This window comes from Thalassophryne amazonica, chromosome 17 (genome assembly GCF_902500255.1).
Source record: "Thalassophryne amazonica chromosome 17, fThaAma1.1, whole genome shotgun sequence".
Taxonomy (NCBI): Eukaryota; Metazoa; Chordata; class Actinopteri; order Batrachoidiformes; family Batrachoididae; genus Thalassophryne; species Thalassophryne amazonica.
The window spans coordinates 41023360-41044389 of NC_047119.1; the positions used below are offsets into that span (position 1 = coordinate 41023360).

A 21030-nucleotide genomic window follows, 5' to 3' on the forward strand; every position below is an offset into this window, starting at 1 on the left:
CATTGTGACTGTGGCTCATCATCAGATAAATTCCACCACAGCAGTTCAGCGTTGGGGAAAATAAAATGTCATGCCGTGGTGTCATAATCAGGGTTTTGGAGCCACCTGATGCCACAGTCTCACCAATGTGTTCCAGTTTAGGAGAATAGTACTTTAAATTCAGACTGTAAATAAAAGCCAGCATGGAGTCATGGTTAATATATGGTTATGATAGATCTTATTTCTTTATAATTGTTTTGCAATACATGAAAGTCACTGATGTCACATAAAAATCTTCTTTCTCGCCATTATAATTGATTTTTTTCTCAAAGGATAAGCCCACTTAATTACAGGCTTACTCATTAAAACATGACTAATCGCTCCTCTGAGCGCTCTGCTCACTTTTGAAGATTCCTCCATTTGTGAGAAATTCTTGTATAATTACTTTAAGAAGTTAACAGGGCAGCATAAAATAAACCCCACATTGTCTGACACCTGTGAACTTTGTGTTTGTCCGGACGGGAACATGTTGACATTCAGCAGTAACGCAGTGTCTCTTCTGTTCATCCAGGTTGGAGTCAGCTGGCAGCAATGCACTGCGTGATGCTCCCTGATCTCCTTGGCCTCGACAAGTTCAGACCGCCGCTGCTGGAGATGTTGGCGAGAAGATGGCAGGACCGCTGTCTGGAGGTACACGCTTATATCACCATCAAGTGATGTAACTGAACTCTGAATTTTATGCAAGTATGAGGCTGAAGTCATTATCACCAACCTATAGCTAGGACAAGAAAGACTTCACACAGATTCTGACCAATTTGTATCCAGTTAGGAAGAGGCTATACTAGTTTCTGGTCTTTGACTGTCTTCATGATGAACCAAAATGTTTTAGAACTTTTTTCTCTTCCATCATAACTCACATTCTGCTTCAGGTGCGAGAGGCGGCACAGGCTCTCCTGTTGGCTGAGTTAAGAAGGATTGGTCAGTTAGGCCGTAAAGACGCCATCGACATGTGGGCGCCGTACTTGCCTCAGTACGTGGACACAGTCAGCTCCCGTAAGTACAGCACACCACATTAGCCCAATCAGAGAAAATTCCTTCTCGACAATAACCACCCGATCAGTTAAATCTCTTCATTAACCATCAGAACAGTTACAGATCATTTGAATCTCTACAATAACCACCACATCTATTAGAGATGAGTTAAATCTCTTCAATAACCACCACATCTGGGGAGATGATGGACTAGTGGTTAAGCGTTGGGCTTCAGACCAGAGGATCTTCGGTTCAAACCCCATCCTGACCGGAAAATCACTAAGGGCCCTTGGGCAAGGTCCTAGTTGCTCCCAATGTGTAGTGAGCACCTTGCATGGCAGCACCCTGACATCGGTGTGTCTGTGTGAATGTGAGGCATAATTGTAAAGCAGTTTGAGTGATGCAGTGATGCAAATGGAAAAGCGCTATATAAATGCAGTCCATTACCATTTACATCTATGAAAGATGAGTTAAATCTCTACAATAACACTGCTTCAATTAAAGAGGAGTTAAATTTCTACAATAACACCAAATCAATTCCAGAGGAGTTGAATCTCTACAATAACCACCCCGTCAATTAAATCTCTACAGTAACCACCCCGTCAATTAAGTCTCTACAGTAACCACCCCGTCAATTAAATCTCTACAGTAACCACCCCGTCAGTTAAGTCTCTACAGTAACCACCCCGTCAATTAAGTCTCTACAGTAACCACCCCGTCAATTAAATCTCTGCTGTAACCACCCCGTCAATTAAATCTCTGCTGTAACCACCCTGTCAATTGAATCTTTACAGTAACCACCCCGTCAGTTGAATCTCTACAGTAACCACCCCGTCAATTGAATCTCTACAGTAACCACCCCGTCAATTGAATCTCTACAGTAACCACCCCGTCAATTGAATCTCTACAGTAACCACCCCGTCAATTGAATCTCTACAGTAACCACCCCGTCAGTTGAATCTCTACAGTAACCACCCCGTCAGTTGAATCTCTACAGTAACCACTGCAGCAATTAAAGATCATGTAAATCCTTGCAATGGTTGCCCATTTACAATAACATTCACAACAAACAGTCTGCAAAACATATACATGGAATAACAGTGATACCAGATATCTGTCTGTCTGTGTCTTTCTAGAGACATACTAAACAGAGAAAAGATCCATTTCTATGTCGCTGCAAACTCTGTGTGTGTGTGTGTGTGTGTGTGTGTGTGTGTGTGTGTGTGTGTGTGTGTGTGTGTGTGTGTGTGTGTGTGTGTGTGTGTGTGTGTGTGTGTGTGTGTGTGTGTGTTCAGTCATCTTGTTCTTGGTGAGGATGCTGGGGGTTTCTCAGGGGAGCAGTTGTCATGGAAACGGGTGCTGGCCAGTGTTGTGTTACTGCAGCAGTACTGCAAGCGGGAAGAGGCACAGAGGAGGAGGTGTGATGGGCTATGACCTCAGGGGATGCGTGAGGGAGGAGGGTGGAGGGGAGAGAGAGGTTAAAGGTCATTGAATCCGATCTGTTTCTAGTGCTGCAGGACTGGGACAGAGCGTAAGACGATTCCTGCTGGTCATCATGGAACACCACAGAAAGGTCTGATGGGATGTTGTGAGAAACATTGTGTGGCCTTTTGGACCTGCGTACACACACCTCCCAGATGAGCAGTCTGTGATTTTATTTGTGTTCTGTGTTCACTCTTTAACTGTTTGCTGTGTCTCATCTCGGACCACAGTCTGGCCAAAATCCTGCATGTCACAGGTCTTAACGTCACCTGATGTCACTGACAGACCTCATCTGTCAGTGACATCAGGTGATATTGGGATAAAACTTCTTTAACAGTTGAAAAGGGATTAGGAGGTTCTACAGGTCAACAAAGCATGCTGGGAGCTGTCCATCATGGCTGATATGAGGAGCTTGACCTTGGAACATAACACACTGCCACTTCTTGCAGCTCTTCTTCCGTGCTGTCATTTGACCCTCCCCCTTTCTCACCCGCTACAGTGGTGTTATAGGTCACGCTGTGAGAGGATGAAACTGAAAAAGGTCACGTGCATGAGGCAGTCTGAAAAGCATTTACGTCTGTAGTCACCGCACTGCAATGGAATCACAGGAAAAAAACAAAACCTCTTTGTACCAGATGTCATCAGCCCTGATTTGATTGGCCAGTGTGTATGTGGGTGGTGCTGAGTGAAAACAGAAAAAGATGGAGAGGGACACAACTATTTAAGAACATTCAGCTGCACCTCATCCATATGAACACACTTGCTTTAGTCCACAGCACAGCATTATGGGAAGGGGAAATGTGGACACGCCCCTCCACATTATGGTTACTTGCATTTGTCCTGCAAGCTGAATTAATTATTGTGATTTTTATGTGGTGGGAGAAGTCAGCTGATCAGCAAATCACATTTGATTGGACTAGATGATGTGTCCACCCCATACAAAACAGGACCCACATTACCTTATGAGAAGGGGTGCACATAACTAGTACCCATTGTCCTCATGTGTTCTAAAAATCATTGATGTACAGCAGAGGGAAACACTTTTCCTACAATCTGTTATTGCTTTCCTTTAATAAAGCACTTCCCTTGTGTTTTCTTTGCATCATTTATTTATAGCACGCACAAGCACCACGAGTACCAGTTATGTGCATGCCTGCACACACAGAATGTAGTGTTTGTAAATGAACACAGCAGGCCCGTTTCTATGTTTATGACTACTTGGTAAACTGCCAAGAAACCTTATATGGAGAGCCACATGATTTCTTTTTTTTTCTTAGTTTGCATCGGAAGCAACATTGCACCAACCAACAGAGGGCAGTCACAATTCAGTCATCTGTACCAGCTTTGTGAGGTCATAATGGCAAAACATTCTGAAAGATGGAAAACTAATCTTTAAATGTTAAGGAAGTCGATGTAAGGAAAAAGCTCGATCACCTGTTTTTTGACCTAAAAACCATCTTCCATCCAAATTTCATTGTAATCTCTGAGCCACTTCATCATCTTTGATTTTTTTTAACAGTCTCAAGTTATGATGTCATAAAGGTGTGATCATGATTAAAATTCTGACTGGCCACGTGTGTTGACTGATGGTTTGTTTTGTCTTTTGTCCATTGAGATTGGACCATCCATGATAATTTAATTCCAGTGAGGTTTTATCACTTTAGGAAATGAAACGCATAATTAAGTCTCAGTGCGTGTGAGTAGGTTAATTGGAACATGAAGCACAAAGCTAACAAGGATTAATCAGTGTAATTACACACACACAAACGCATAAGGTGTCTCGGTAGCATAAATGTGTGTGCATGTGTGTGTGTGAGAGAGAGTAAGTATGCCTGTCCGTTTGTCTGTGTGTATTTGTGTGTGCGCACGGCTGCATGTTCTGTTACTTTATCATGAAGAAGAATTCGTTGCTGGCTGCATGAGCTGTGGCACCAAGCTTCCAGCTCCACCCCTTTTAATAGAATGAAAACACTCCTGAATCTTGTTTTTGTAAGACTTAATGAACATTCAGGTTCTGACAGAGAATACGGAGCTTTACATTCTAGGCTGGATTCTCATGAAGGGGTGGTGTTCATGGACCTTAGCTACGGCTGCTTCGATGCACGCTGTGCGTGTTTGGAGATTAGCCGGCACGGCCAGTGTAGCTTTCATTCATTAGCGTAGTATCATTCATTAGTACAGCCGTTAATGAAAAGCTTGTTTTAATTGGCAGTAGAGAGATAAAGGCTAAATGAAAACACTAAATATAGAGGAGACAGCTATGTGTGTGTGTGTGTGTGTGTGTGTGTGTGTGTCCAATTAATTATCCCGATAACGAGGTGGCCCAATAAAGCTTTATTAGCCACTTGTTACATAATAAGATTATTGTTCAAGCTGATCGTCTTTTTGCCTTTTCTCCCACAGCTGGGACAACCACAGAGGCCTCCCCTCCAGCTCTGCCCCCTCCAGAGGCGCAGCCAGTGGAGGCAAAGGCTCCTGAGGAGGAAATGGATGTCACTGATGATGATATCACAGCAGGTAGGGACATAAAAACGGCGTGTAACACATCTGTTTCGAGAGCCATGTAAGGCGTCTGAGTCGGTTGACGTCTGGAGAAAGTGTATTCTGACTTCCCGACCAGATGGTGTGATGGTTGCAGTGATAATTAGTAACGCGTTACTCTAACCACTTTTTTTAGTAACGAGTAATCTAACGCGTTAATCTTTCCAAATCAGTAATCAGATTAATGTTACTTCTCCAAGTCACTGTGCATTACTATTATTTTTGCATTGTGGGTCGATAGCAGCATTAAACTTGGTCTGTGGCCTGGAGGTCGGGGTTCGACTGAACTGCCCACTTTAAGTGAGCTGTGAGCTTTTCAGCCACGGTTTCCTGCAGCAGCTACGACTCGTCCTCACCTCTTAAAGCGCGGTGACAACAGCACACCTGCACTGAGCTTTACAAAGCATTTCATGCTTTTTTTTTCTCCTTTATTTAGAATTCTGAGCTGAGCCGCTCCATATCTGCTCGTTAAAAACAGCTGATCCGTTGCGACACAACAAATAACACTATTTTCCACTCAAATGCACCTAAACTCTCTTTCTGAGGACCACATGATGTGAAAACGCAATAAAACTTTCTTACCTGTAAATCTGGTCATGTTTTCAGCATAAATAAATGTTATCCATTCTTTGTGCTCAAACGCCAAAGCAGGGGCAAATCCAGATGGAATGGGGGGCGTGGGGCAAGGATGTGCCCCCCCACAACACCCCTAGATTAAAGGTCCAGTTTTGAAGCCTTTTTTTTCACTACAAATACTAATACTACTTATAATAATTTTGACAAGTAAAATATTTAGAGAGAATTTAAATGTTAGAAAAATGTTAGAATTTAATAGTTACATTTATAAACAATGTAGGTTAAAAATTGCACATTTTACTGTTACAGTGCTGTCAGCAGTTAAATATAAGGTCAAGAAAGAGGTCTTTATTTTACTTTTTATAAAACAAGTATTTATTTTCATTGAAGTCAAGAAAGGGTGACTATAAAGTGAGTTTTGCCACAACAGGTATCACTGTAATGTTGAGGTGGCAGAGGGTTGTTGTCAGCAGCTGGGGAAAGTAACTAAAAAAGTAACTTAGCAATTTAACTTAGTTACTTTTACAATTGAGTAATCAGTAAAGTAACTAAGTTACTTTTTCAAGGAGTAATCAGTAATTAGATTACTTTTTCAAAGTAACTGTGGCAACACTGGATGGTTGGTCCTGGTGCTCTGCTGTACGGTCCATCAAAATGTCACATATGATTCTGGAAGCTATTAGAATAAATATCTCTGAATTTCTCCTCACAAAAGTACAATATGACAAAATATGCTAAAGTGTGATACGATAAGTCTGAATAAAGAGGACTGCTGACTGAGCAGACTGGATGAAGTGAAGAATCGCCTGGTTTGACCTGTGGAGTCACTGACTCTAGATTTGCAACGTGGCGATTTGTTTTATTTTAATTTGGCAGATAGCAGATAGATGATTTCTCAGACTTCTGAAGGATTATTTTTACATAAGTTTAATGGAGAAGATGATGGTAGGGCAGCGTGGTAGCCAAGTGGTCAGTGCCCTTGTTTCCTGATTCAAGAGCACCTGTGTCCATTCTTCATGTAATGTGGAGTTGCATCCGGTGTAAAGCTACTGACAAATCATGTGGCGACCCACAGAGGAAACAGGAGAAGCCAAAGAGTGAGGAGGGAGAAGTAACATGATTAAAGGAAATTAGGTGATGAGGAACAGGAGGAGGCAACAGAAGGGGAGGAGAAAACTTTCAAAAATTACAGATTTTGATGGGTACAGATGCACTTGGCTGTTGTTACCACGACGACAGATGAATCACCTCAGTGTTCTTTGTCCTGCTGTCTGTATGATTGATTGGAGGAAGAACATAAATCAGTTCAATCACATTGCTGCATGAACAGTCTAATCAGAGCGCTTCACCTACAGATTTTAGTATATGTTAGTGCAGCTTGTTTTGTAATTTCTATTTATCAGTAAAATACAAGCATATGGATATAGATGAACCAGACTGCCAACATTTTATGATGATGATGTGATGCTGAAATAAATCTGTGAGATCACAAGGTAACTTCTGGAAAAGCATAAGTTCCTTGTTTCCTGATGACATCACTGCTGAGAGGCTGTTAAATTTTGAAGTCTGTAAAGCTTTCTTCACCAGCAAAGGCTCCTAACCTGCTGGTTTCCACAACTCCATCCAATACAAAGTCCATGCAAGCAGTGAACAGTAAAGGAAACGGAACACATCTCTGAGGAACACCAGGAATCACTGAGAAAAGTTTAGAGACTCTGCCCCTGCTCCGTATGTATAGCACTCACAGTACCTGTGGATAGGCTGAATATGATGTCCAGCAGCTTGTAGGGGATCCTGCAAATTGTCAGGAGGGCTGCCCGGTTAATTAAACCAAATCGTTTATGAAAATCAGCAGGCTGCAAAGAACAGCAGATGACCTGTCTGTCTGGGTCTGAGGTTTTATTTAAGTAAATTTATTCATTCAAAAGGTAGAAAGGAAACATTTATTAAAGTTTGTTGGGATCTACACCTGAATGAAAATATCTCTGTCTTCATGATCTCACAAAGTTCTGAATTGTGACTGCTTTCTTCTTTTGGTTGGCTGATGGGTGCAGCCTCTGAATGCTGTCAGCTGTCATCTCTAATGAAATGTTGGTGGAACCAACAACAATTACTTGTATTTTCTTTGTTGGTTTACAGCGTAGTTTAGGTTTTTATTGTTGGTACAGAATGATGTTTCATTAAAATGTTGCAATAAAAATCAGGTTCTGTTAAGGGTGTCGGTGCGTTTGGCTCCCAGTTCTGTAGGTCAGCGGGGAAAAAGGAGCGGTGATTCTCTCTGTCCTCTCTCACCTCCTGCATGGAGTTTTGCAGTAGCAGAGGTCAAGGTCAAAGGTCACATTAACCCTCGCCTCTCTGTGTCATTAGCTCGGGTTTGATTGGGTTATTTGAAATGCTATCATCCCCTGCTAATTTAATGGAGACGCATGGAGGTCATTTGGGTCAGATCACATTTCACCTCATAACAGATTGAACTTACGGAGCGATGTCGGGTCAAAACTCTGGTTTCTGCTGGTTTTCAACCAGATGGGCCCAGAACATGCAAACATTAAACGTCTGTAGCACACAGGAATTTAGTCAGCAGTATTCTGTACTGGAGTCCATTACTGAGCAGCACCACTGTAGTACACAGTAATGTCATAGAACACTCTGAAGTACATGGCAGCATGTTGCAATATAGTGTAACATACAGTAGCACATGTCTGTACACAAAGTACTCTATGTATTACTTAGAGATACAGCTGCACTTAGACTTGTCACTGTAATTGGGATGATTCAATGCAGAGGACACGTTTTGCTGTAAGTACAATGACAATAAAGGCTCTTCTTCTTCATCATCCATGAGTGATGACAGCAGTAACTAGTACACAAAGCCCTAAACACTGCTGGTTGACCTCTAACCTCCTGTTTTTACTCAGCGGTGCTCTCTCTCTCTCTCTCTCTCTCTCTCTCTCTCTCTCTCTCACACACACACACACATGGCTGATCGTTTCATCTCTAACATTCAATTTTTTTCATTTGGATGAGTTGAAATCTAATGGTGTCAGATTGCTTTGACTCGTCGTGGAGCGAGGGGAGAATGTCTCTATAATAAAACTTATTTAGTTTTTATGAAGGCGTCCACAGTGTCTGCTTTATGAAAATTAACATCCACACTCATTTTTCACATCACTCCATTAACAGCTGGAATCTGACAGCTGCAATATTAAAAATCTCTTCCATCCAAAATTAAACTGCAAAACAAACACATAATGGATGTGGTTACAAATCGAGCTGTAATTTCACTGCGATATTAAGAAAACGCTCCGGTTTCTTATCACATGCAGTCGGCTATGTAAGAAAACCAACAATCCTGATGATTTTCCAAATCATCACTTGTATTGATTTCATAGTGACATTAAAACACGTCAACAGTCGGAACGCAAAGTGATCTGTGCACTGTGATCTTGCATCCAGAACCTGACTTCAGCATATGTGCTCAAGTCTTAAAACTACTTTTTTATTATTATTATTAAATCTTTATTTAACCAGGAAAAGAGACTCATTGAGATTAAAAATCTCTTTTACAAGACCGTCCTGGCCAAGACAGGCGGCAAGGTTACGCGTCAATTTCAGCATTCCACCACACATACAGAATAAACAATTACCAGCCAATGAAAAAGTTTCAGTATAAAAGTACTTCCTTTTTTCTTACCCTGGTGTCACTGCTAACAGCGGTAAACACTGTGAAGGTTTAGAGCAGGCACTTTCTGAAGAAACGAGGTCTGAAGCAGGACATAGATTTGAGACGCAGATAGGCTAATAAGTTTTTTTATGTCATAATTTGAATTTACCACTGTTTGATGAGAATTTAAATAACAGAACTGAAGGAAGTGAAACAGGAAGCAGAACCCAGCTGCTGTGACGTTGCATGATTGAGAGAAAAGGCACCAAACGTTAATTGAATTAATTTTTTGCCCTCACATTACTGTATTACCATATTTTCACTGAGAAATTTAAGTATAAAAACCTCATGCATCCCTTCAGTTTATGTAGAAATTTATATTAAATAAAGACTTTGTGTCCTTTGCTGTTGGCTTTTTGTTTTTCCGTCTGTATCTCTCTGTGATTGAAGCGCCGTATTTCAGATAGCTCCACTCTCTGTCTTAAGACACTAAAATACACTTAACCTTCAGATGGACAAACCCCCTTCCCCCCTTCAACTTAATTGTGTTTTCAATTATTTCCCAGATTTTCTGTCTCCTGACATTTGGTGTGCGGCCGCTGTTTAAACCCTCTGACCTCACTCCACCCTCCCACCACTGTCACTGCAGCAATGGTTTTCTTTTTAAAGTTGCTTCTTGAGCTCTGCACTGTGTTCAGCTTCACTAGCATGTATATTTAGATGTTTTTGTCCTCATGTCCATCTTGGCTACAGTCCCCTGCTAATCAGGTTTTACCACTGATGGGAATGTGTTTGGGAGAGTTCAGACCAGCTGGGATGTTCATTTGTTTGGTCAAAATGAACAAGATGACTGAACTGATGAAAGTTGTGAAGCACCTTGGAGCGACTTGCTTTGTGATTTGGTGCTACACAAATAAATTGGATAGAGAGTTTATCAGTTTGCATTTGTTAGAAAACAGTCAAGAAACGTTTTTAATGCACTTGAGTCAGATCTGGTGTTGGTGGGGTGGTGGTGGCGGTTTGGGGGACATTAAATTGGAGTGGATCTTAAGAACAAAAAAAGAGGAAATCCCAAACCAATTTGAAACATTGCACTCTGATTAGTTCTCTTCAAGCAGTTTACAAATTGATTTGTCAGCATTTTACCAGAGGTGGCACAGTTGCACTGTTGGGTCACAGTGGGAAGGTTGCAGGTTCTCTTCCTGTCTGCTCCTTTCTGTGTGGAGTTTGCATGTTCTCCCTGTGTGTGCGCGTGTGTGTGTGTGTGTGTGTGTGTGTGTGTGTGTGTGTGTGTGTGTGTGTGGGTTCCTGCCATGGGCCCCGGTCTTCTCCCACTTCGAGACATGCTGGCTAGGTGAACAGGTGACTCTAAATTGACTGTAGGTGAGAATGAGAGTGTGAATGATTATCACGCAAATCAACATGTGCATCTTTGTATAACACACACACACACACACACACACACACACACACACACACACACACACACACACACACACACACACACACACACACACACACACACACACACACACACACAACACTAATGCAGTGAGTCAGCCAAATCAGCTTTGTTTAGAAGCCTAATTCCACAGCTCCAGTGTGGGAACGTTTCAGACTGAAGTCAAATGAGTGAGGAGAACATGATGCCTCCACAGTGCGCTGCATAACAGAAGAGAAAGCAAAAATCACACTTTGGTAAACTTTGCAAATAATCTGTAGTTTACCTGTGTACCAAAGGTCTTAAAATACCGGCAACAACAATATAGTGATATTATAGATTATCACAATATTTTCTTATGCAATATATTGTCCAGCAAAATTTGTTATCGGGGTGTGTGTGTGTGTGTGTGTGTGTGTGTGTGTGTGTGTGTGTGTGTGTGTGTGTGTGTGTGTGTGTGTGTGTGTGTGTGTGAATACCTTACGCAAAAAAACAAATGCTACAAAAAGTTCTTCAATGGTTTGTTGTACCGTCATGTGTTCTCAGTAGCTTACTTAGTGTCTACCACAATCTTGGAGCTGGAAAGGTGTAATTTTTAAGATGGTGTCCAAGATGGCCACCAAATCCTTAAAATGTACCTAACTACTCCAGTATTAATCCTAACTAATTGTGGTGTCTAGCCCTGTATTTTTGGGATCTACAAATCCAACTAGCATGTTGAAATTGTAGCAACAATGATTACATTTGGGCAAAATCTTAGATGGCGGACCAATATGGTCATAAAACTATGGACATGGCCACTACTCATTCATTATTCATCTTGGACAAATAATTTTAGAGTCCAATCTCATGTTTTGGAGATTTAGGGATCTTAATAGGCTGTTTAAACTATAATGAAGTGAAAACGAATTTGAAATCCAAGATGGACGTCTGTGATAGGAGCTGTCGCTAAACTTCAGACAGGAAACCCAGAGATGGCTGAGAATGATGCCTGGGGTCATTCTCCAAGGATTAGATCACCCAGGTCAGTCATCAGCTGTGCTCTTGCCAATGATTGACTTGTACCCTGGGGATAGGAGATGCATTTTGTTCACGCTGGATTTTGTTTGTGATCTTGCTATTAGATGTTATGCTCCAACCATTATTACATAATATTATTGAATCACGTCATTTTAGTTTAAATATACTAATTGGATCCCCAAAACATGGGGTAAGGTCCCATACTGAGTTGTTGAGGATGAATAATCGAGTCATGGGCATTTTCTTACATTTGTGACAATATTGTCCTCTGTCTCAAATTTCACAGTTATGTCATCATTGTAGTTTAAGTTTCTGTGTCTCTAAAATACAGGTTAGACAGCAAAATTATTCTTTTTGGTGAATAATGATGCAGCAATGTGCTTTTTAAGGATTTTTTTGACCATCTGTGGTCAGAATGTGGTGACTTTTGGTACGATATATAGTACATCTGACACTTCACCAAACATTTTGTAGGAAATATTTGGGGGTGTAACCATATTTGCAGCCGCCTCTAAGTCATCTAGTTCAGCCAGTGTTACAGGAGGAAGCAGATCTCACAGCGTCGTCTTTGACAAAATACAAGCTGTGTTTTGTAATGATTCCGTTTTTCAGAATGTGGATAATCTTACTCACATAAAATCTTTAGAAAATTGGCTTGCATCAGTGAGAAGTTGGATGTCCAGTAACTTCCTGCTTTTAAGCTCTGATAAGACTGAAATGATGGTTCTTGGTCCAGTGAGGAATCGGCATCAATTTGACAAAGTTGGGATTTAGCTTGGGTTTGTGTGTTATACATCATACAGAAAAAGTGAGTAATATTGGGGTAATTTTTGACCTCCACATCAGAGACATTACGAGGACTGCTTTCTGTTGTGTGGGCCACCAGAAGAGGAGGTACTGCTGGCCCACCACCGCCTGGAGTGCAGGCTTCAGGCTTGAGAGGGCGCTGCCGCGGACACAGCCGGGGGTGACAGCTGTTACTCATCATCTCATGACAGCTGTCACCCATCTACACTTCATCATTCTCCTCCATAAAAACTGGACTTCATCTCCACCTCGTTGCCGAGATATCATCTACCAGTAGAGGTAATATTCTCAGCCGTGTAACTAACTGTGTTTAGTCTGAACTCATTTTTGCAGCTGTTTTTCCTGTGGAGTGCATTGTCTGGAGATTGGCGTGACCGGCGACAGCTTTGCTTCACACCCCGCCAGATAAGTGCTTTGTGACAGGAGCTGCACGTGTGGATGAGAGGTGGAGGTGGAATTCCCACCATTTGTTATTACTGGGTGTGCACACACCCACCTTTGATTGTTTCTGCTCCTCGCCAGCAGTACCAGATCCGACGCTCGGAGACGGTGGCCACCTGGGGACTCGGGACTTGGCGGCTCCAGTATTCTCCAGGTTCAGTGGCGGAGGAAATCATGTGGTTCCGGTTCTTCTCAGGACAGACGTCTTCTATCCTCGAGCCTGCCCACACGTCACCTTTGTGATTGACTATTGTCTTACATTCTGTAATCTGTTGTATTGTGGTTGTGCTCATTCACAACAGTAAAAGTGTTCATTTTTGACTCTATCATTGTCCGTTCATTTACGCCCCCTGTTGTGGGTCCGTGTCACGACACTTTCCCAACACGATATCTCGGCCAGCATCATGGATCCCGAGGGGCGTCACCCAGCCGTTGAACAGCCAGTGGAAGAGCAGGGTGCACGGGCGTCTGCAGGAGGCGTGTTTGGTGAGTTGCAGCAAATCTTCACCGCCTTTACTGCTCGGTTGGATCAGATGACCGAGCAAAACGTCATCCTTAATCGCAGGATGGAGGCTCTCACCGCACAGGTGGAAGCGTGCGCTCAGGGCGCTGCTGCAGCTCCTCCTCCTGCCGACCCAGTGCAGAATACAGACGTTCCACTGGTCGTTCAACAACCCCCCCCCACCATCCCCTGAAGCATACATAAGCCCCCCAGAGCCGTACGGGGGTTGTGTGGAGACGTGCGCAGACTTTCTTATGCAGTGTTCGCTCGTCTTTGCACAACGTCCCGTAATGTACGCGTCTGACGCCAGTAAGGTGGCTTATGTCATTAACTTGCTCCGAGGTGAGGCACGCGCCTGGGCTACGGCGCTTTGGGAGCAAAATTCACGGCTCCTTCACACGTATGCTGGGTTTGTGAGGGAGTTCAAAATGATTTTTGATCACCCTAATAGAGGAGAAACAGCTTCAGCTGTGCTGCTGTCAATGAGACAGGGGCGCCGGAGCGCAGCCACTTATGCAGTCGACTTCCGCATCGCAGCTGCGAGGTCCGGCTGGAATGACGCTGCGCTCCGCGCCGCCTTCATAAACAGACTGTCGTCGGTCCTGAAGGAGCACCTGGTGGCTAAGGACGAACCGCGAGATTTAGATGGGCTTATCAATCTCGTTATACGGTTAGACAATCGGTTGGAGGAACGCCGTCGGGAGCGAGACGAAGGACGTGGCCGGGTACGCGCCGTCCCTCTCCCTTCCGGTTCTGAAAGGGTTCCGCCCTCCCCACGCTCCACAGCTGCAGTGCTCCGTGTGGCAACAGCTCCCCCTGCTGACGTTGCTAGGGAAACGCACAGGGCCAAAATGAGAACAGATTGTCATCTGTTCTCATTTTGGCCCTGAATGAGGAGGCTGGTTCGCGGGGAGTGTTTTCTCTGCAGCTCAAAAGAGCACATACAGAAAAACTGCCCCAAACGGCCAAAACGACAACACTCGCCCTTAGAGACTGGGCTAAGGGGGGGTCATAACATTCACGTGGGACACACACGTATTGCCACACGACTCCCAGTTACAATCCTGAGAGGGGATTTAACCCTTCAAGCCCCATACTGGTGGACACGGGGTCGGAAGGGAATGGGCTAGGGAGGTAGGGCTCCCTCTGGTGGCGCTCCCTTCGCCATTGCAGGTGCGGGCACTAGATGGCACCCTTCTCCCTTTAATCACGCCGCAGGAAGCTGCAACAGTTCCTCGGCTTTGCAAATTTCTACAGGAGGTTCATTAAGGGCTACAGTCAGGTAGTTAGCCCCCCTGACAGCCCTGACCTCTCCAAAGGTCCCCTTCACCTGGTCGGATCGGTGTGAAGGAGTTGAAACGACGGTTCTCGACTGCACCAGTTCTGGTGCAGCCCGACCCTAGTCGCCAGTTCGTGGTTGAAGTGGACGCCTCTGACTCAGGGATAGGAGCCGTGCTTTCCCAGAGCGGAGAGACCGATAAGGTTCTTCACCCGTGTGCCTATTTTTCCCGCAGGTTGACCCCAGCCGAACGAAACTATGACGTCGACAATCGAGAACTCCTTGCGGTGAAAGAGGCTCTTGAGGAGTGGAGACACCTGTTGGAGGGAGCGTCTGTGCCATTCACGGTTTTCACTGACCATCGGAACCTGGAGTATATCAGGACTGCCAAGCGGCTGAACCCCAGGCAAGCCCGATGGTCACTGTTCTTCGGTCGTTTTGACTTCCAAATCACTTACCGCCCCGGGACCAAGAACCAGAGATCGGATGCCTTGTCCCGGGTGCACGAAGATGAAGTCAAAACTGAGCTGTCGGATCCACCGGAGTCCATCATTCCAGAGTCCACTATCATGGCAACCCTCACCTGGGAAGTTGAGAAGACCGTCCGGGAGGCCCTGGAACGGAGCCCGGACCCCGGAACTGGTCCGAGGAACAGACTTTACGTCCCACCAGAGGCTAGAGCTGCAGTTCTGGATTTCTGTCATGGTTCCAAGCTCTCCTGTCATCCGGGGGTGCGAAGGACCGTGGCAGTTATCCGGCAGCGCTTCTGGTGGGCGTCCATGGAGGCCGACGTCCGGGAGTATATCCAGGCCTGCACCACCTGTGCCAGGGGCAAAGCCGAGCACAAGAAGACCCAAGGGCTTCTCCAGCCGCTGCCAGTGCCTCATCGCCCCTGGTCCCATATCGGCTTGGATTTCGTCACGGGCCTCCCGCTGTCCCAGGGCAACACCACCATCCTCACGATAGTGGACCGATTCTCCAAGGCGGCCCACTTCGTGGCCCTCCCGAAGCTCCCTACTGCCCAGGAGGCTGCTGACCTCCTGGTCCACCACGTCGTCCGTCTGCATGGGATACCAACTGACATTGTCTCGGATCGTGGTCCCCAGTTTTCCTCTCAAGTCTGGAGGAGTTTCTGCAGAGAACTGGGGGCCACCGTGAGCCTCTCGTCCGGGTACCACCCACAGATGAACGGGCCAACCAAGAGCTGGAACAGACCCTTCGCTGTGTGACATCCGCGCATCCGACGGCCTGGAGTAACCATCTGGCCTGGATTGAGTATGCCCATAACAGTCAGGTGTCTTCTGCCACCGGCCTCTCCCCATTTGAGGTGTGTCTGGGGTACCAGCCCCCATTGTTTCCCGTGGTGGAGGGAGAGGTCGGTGTGCCCTCGGTCCAGGCCCACCTGCAGAGGTGCTGTCGGGTGTGGCGCACCGCCCGTTCTGCCTTGTTGAAGGCCCGGACAAAGGCTAAGGCCCATGCAGACCGCCGGCGGACCCCGGCCCCTGCATACCAGCCCGGGCAGGAGGTGTGGTTGTCTACGAAGGACATTCCCTTACAAGTGGACTCCCCGAAATTGAAGGACAGGTACATTGGCCCCTTCAAGATCTTCAAGGTCCTCAGCCCGGCCGCAGTGAAGCTCCAACTCCCAGCTTCACTGCGGATCCACCCCGTGTTCCATGTTTCCTGGATCAAACCACACCACACCTCACCCCTCTGTGCTCCCGGTCCGGCGCCGCCTCCTGCCCGCATCATTGACGGGGAGCCGGCTTGGACCGTGCGCCGGCTCCTGGACGTCCGTCGGATGGGCCAGGGGTTTCAGTATCTGGTGGACTGGGAGGGGTATGGACCCGAAGAACGCTCCTGGGTGAAGAGGAGCTTCATCCTGGATCCGGCCCTCCTGGCCGATTTCTACCGCCGCCACCCGGACAAGCCTGGTCGGGCGCCAGGAGGCGCCCGTTGAGGGGGGGGTCCTGTTGTGTGGGCCGCCAGAAGAGGAGGTACTGCTGGCCCACCACCACCAGATGGTGCCCTGCCTGGAGTGCGGGCTTCAGGCTCGAGAGGGTGCTGCCGCCACGGACACAGCCGGGGGTGACAGCTGTTACTCATCATCTCATGACAGCTGTCACCCATCTACACTTCATCATTCTCCTCCATAAAAACCGGACTTCATCTCCACCTCGTTGCCGTGATATCATCTACCAGTAGAGGTAATATTCTCAGCCGTGTAACTAACTGTGTTTAGTCTGAACTCATTTTTGCAGCTGTTTTTCCTGTGGAGTGCATTGTCTGGAGATTGGCGTGACCGGCGACAGCTTTGCTTCACACCCCGCCAGATAAGTGCTTTGTGACAGGAGCTGCACGTGTGGATGAGAGGTGGAGGTGGAATTCCCACCATTTGTTATTACTGGGTGTGCACACACCCACCTTTGATTGTTTCTGCTCCTTGCCAGCAGTACCAGATCCGACGCTCGGAGACGGTGGCCACCTGGGGACTTGGGACTTGGCGGCTCCAGTATTCTCCAGGTTCAGTGGTGGAGGAAAATGGTGTGGTTCCAGTTCTTCTCAGGACAGACGTCTTCTATCCTCGAGCCTGCCCACATGTCACCTTTGTGATTGACTATTGTCTTACATTCTGTAATCTGTTGTATTGTGGTTGTGCTCATTCACAACAGTAAAAGTGTTCATTTTTGACTCTATCATTGTCCGTTCATTTACGCCCCCTGTTGTGGGTCCGTGTCACGACACTTTCCCAACACTTTCTTCCATTTGTAAAATGAGGCAAAGATTTGTCCCATCCCGTCTATGGCTGATGCTGAGACTTTGATACATGCATTTGTCTCTTCAAGACTGGACTATTGTAATGCTCTATTTTCTGATTTGCCGCAGTCCAACATTAGAGGTCTTCAACTGGTTCAAAATGCTGCTGCCAGACTTTTAACTTCAGGCAGAAAGTTTAACCATATTACACTCATTTTGGCATTCCTTCACTGGCTTCCTGTCGCTGCAAGATCGGGTTTTAAGGTTCTGTTATTGGCTTTTAAAATTGTTCATGGACTTGCACCTCCCTATCTGGCTGATCTGGTCAAGCCCTATGTACAGGCTCGGGTCCTGCGCTTGCAAGGTGCAGGACTTTTGTGTGTTCCCAGAGTGAATAAAAAGTCTGCCGGTCAGAGAGCTTTCTCCTACTGTGCCCCAGCTCTGTGGAAGGATCTTCCAGTACATATACGGCAGTCAGATAATGTGGAGACTTTTAAATCGAGACTAAAAACCCATTTGTTTTCCTTGTTTTATTGTGTTATGTGTTTTTCTTGTGCTCTTTTATGTTTTGTCTTTTTATTGTTTTAAAAAAAAATTTTTATTCAGTTTTTTTTTTCTCTGTTTTCGGTATTGTGTTGTGTAAAGTGCCTTGAAGTGAGCTCATCGTGAGTTGGCGCTATAGAAATTAATAAATTGGAATTTGGATAAATTATTTTTCTGTCAAATATGAAGGTCTTTAGAGAAACTTTTGCTAATAAAGTTGGGATTCAGTAAGGTCATAAGGTCATCATGACATTTTGCACCTTTTTACCACAAATAGCTCATGGCAGGAGAATATTTTGTCATCGAGTGTAAACGGTGGGAAAATGTGTTTGTGTTGTGTTTTCCATATTTGATTGTGATTGGCTGGACTCCACGGGTGGCTGGGTATTAAAGCAGCCTGCCCTTTTTGAAATGGATTCTTCCTTTATGGATAATGTCATTTCAGAGATTTTATGAAGATTTAGCTGCATGGAGGCGAGGGGGCGGTGCTCCGCCTCCTCTCTTTAGCTTATTGGGTTACATTTGGGAGCAAGTTAAATCAGATTGAAATCCAATGTTGTTAGAATAGATCTGCTGCTCGTCACTGAAGGAGTTCGATTGGCTTCAAAAATCAATCGGCTGCATTCGTGTGACGCAAATCCGTCCCCCTCCACTGAAAACAGTTTTTACAAAGGTTCTCCGTCTTCAGGTCTGATGTAACCCATGTTTTTACTCAGTAAAATGACGGCGTGTCTTATAATCAGTGGCTTTCCAGAATTCCTCCTGAATCAATGTAAATCTGTTATTCACTCCTTTATGATCGTGGTGTTGTCATCTTTAGCATCACTATTGTGACGAGAAGTTCATCATGATAATTATGATAAATATCTAAAGTTGCTTCTCCTCAAGTACTGTGGCCCTGTTGTTCACAGCTGGCAATCAGCTGTTTGCAAATCCACATGAAACTGATCTCAGCCAAAGTAATCACAGTCATTGATTTTGGATCAGTGGTTGTTTGACACTAGTGACTTGATGACATTGTGGAGTGACTCTGTATAGGTGGCGCTGTTCTTCATCTGACAGTCTATTTGAAACATCAAACACTCCAAAGCCGGGAGTTTTATTTGCAATGTATAACACATCTATTATTATTATTATTATTAAATTAATTAATTATAATTATAATTAAATTAAATTACTTATTACTATTATTATTAAATATGAAAACTGACAGTTAAAAAAAAAAGAACAGCACCATAAAATGCTAAATATGAAGCAGTACACCCTTAAAGATCCCACTCAGAGATGAAAGCCAGCCCCTCCCACAAAGTTAGACAGACGTGTGTGTGTGTGTGTGTGTGTGTGTGTGTGTGTGTGTGTGTGTGTGTGTGTGTGTGTGTGTGTGTGTGTGTGTGTGTTTGCATACACATTGACACACAGGTGTATGGGGTCACTCAGGTGAACACACGTCCTGAATACTCGTCCTGAACTTTAGTCATTGTTTTCAGTGGAGACACAAAAACAAAATAACAAATGGGTCAGAATGATGATAACTGTCAAACCTCATGTAATTTGATCTCTATTTAGTTCCACCCACTTGTACAGCTGGTCTAAAGTAATTCTGATGGCTTTCCCACCTGTCGAGGTCTGGAGTTTTCTTGTGCTTTGTAATTCTGCAGGAGTACAGTTTTGGTGGAAAAGTTTCCATCGAGGGACTTCGTACTTGGCTCCAACAGTGTTTATCGTTAGAGAAACATTCCAGATTTTCTATTCAACTTGTCTTAATTTTATGTTCTTGTCATATCGGGTCCTGCTGAGTTCTTCTGGAAAAGTGCCGTGACAAACGTTCCACCTCGAAATGGACCATATGGTGGCAGCATATGTGCTAATGCTAAGTGTTCTCCTTACCTGAATGACTTCAGATCATGGATGTTGAGTGTGAATAGCAAATAGACAGTGGCTCTTTAGCATAATGCTAAGTGTTCTCCTTACCTGAATGACTTCAGATCATGGATGTTGAGTGTGAATAGCAAATAGACAGTGGCTCTTTAGCATATTTGTTTTTCTCTGCACACATCGTCTGATCAGCTGTGTGGCCAAAACTGAGGTTTGATCCAAACTTGGGATGAAAAGTTTCCAAACAAAAGAAAAAAAAACCAAACATCTGATTTTTATGAGTGAATTTATTGACCAGTTGTGATGAAACTTTGCTGCAGAGGTAGAATACTGCAGTATTTGGAGATTACCCCAGCAGGGATGCAGGAAAAAGCGATGGATTTTGACAGCGATGCCTGAGATGAATCCAGGAGATGCTGAGTGAGATGTTGATGGTGTTCATGGATTGTTTGCCTTGGTGGAGGTGTGGTGTCTGATACCTGCACGTCTTCTGAAGGTCTTTACTTTGTCTGACTGTAAAACAGAAGTTTTTAGGGATTCTGTTGAGGATTGGTTGTCTAATTCTGTTATCTTCTGGCCCGGTCTGGCTGAGGGGGAGGATGCCATCTATAATCCATTTATCAGAGCTGGCTGCTGGGCCTTCGTCCAAATGACAGCTGCCCTTTAGCAATCTCGTTACAAAGAGGACCAGGGTATAGTATGGAAATATGGGAGAAGGACTCCCGCCCACCATGTTGTTTAAAATAAAAACATCACATCTGAAATGTTTGTGTGAAATTATAATTTTGAGACATGACATTTCACTGGAGATGTGAACTTTGTGTTTTATTATTCATGCTGTAATCCTTCTGATCAGTGTTTTAATCTGTCTAATCCTAACTGCATGCTGCTCCTTTAATGTATGCACTCATTCAACCTGTCAGTCACACTTTATGGGCAGGGCTGTAAAATCTCCACCGTCTTTTCCTCACTTTGACTTTCTATAGATAGCGTTCTTTTCTGTCTTTGATTTGTCTTTGAAGCAAATAACCAGAATAAAGGAATCAACCTTATGTGTGACTTTTTTTTTAATTAATATTATTATTTGGGGA

The 21030-nt window shown here is 44.6% G+C and overlaps 1 protein-coding gene across 2 annotated transcripts in view; it reads left to right on the forward strand.

Annotated features, from left to right (window-relative positions):
* LOC117529978 (WD repeat-containing protein 7) overlaps window positions 1-21030 on the forward strand; it is a 128460-nt gene that overhangs the window by 66497 nt on the left and 40933 nt on the right. For both annotated transcript variants that reach the window (XM_034192894.1, XM_034192895.1), the window contains 3 exons: window positions 551-669; window positions 909-1032; window positions 4897-5010. In XM_034192894.1, the coding sequence (XP_034048785.1) occupies window positions 551-669; window positions 909-1032; window positions 4897-5010 (357 nt within the window). The remainder of the gene's footprint in view (window positions 1-550; window positions 670-908; window positions 1033-4896; window positions 5011-21030) is intronic.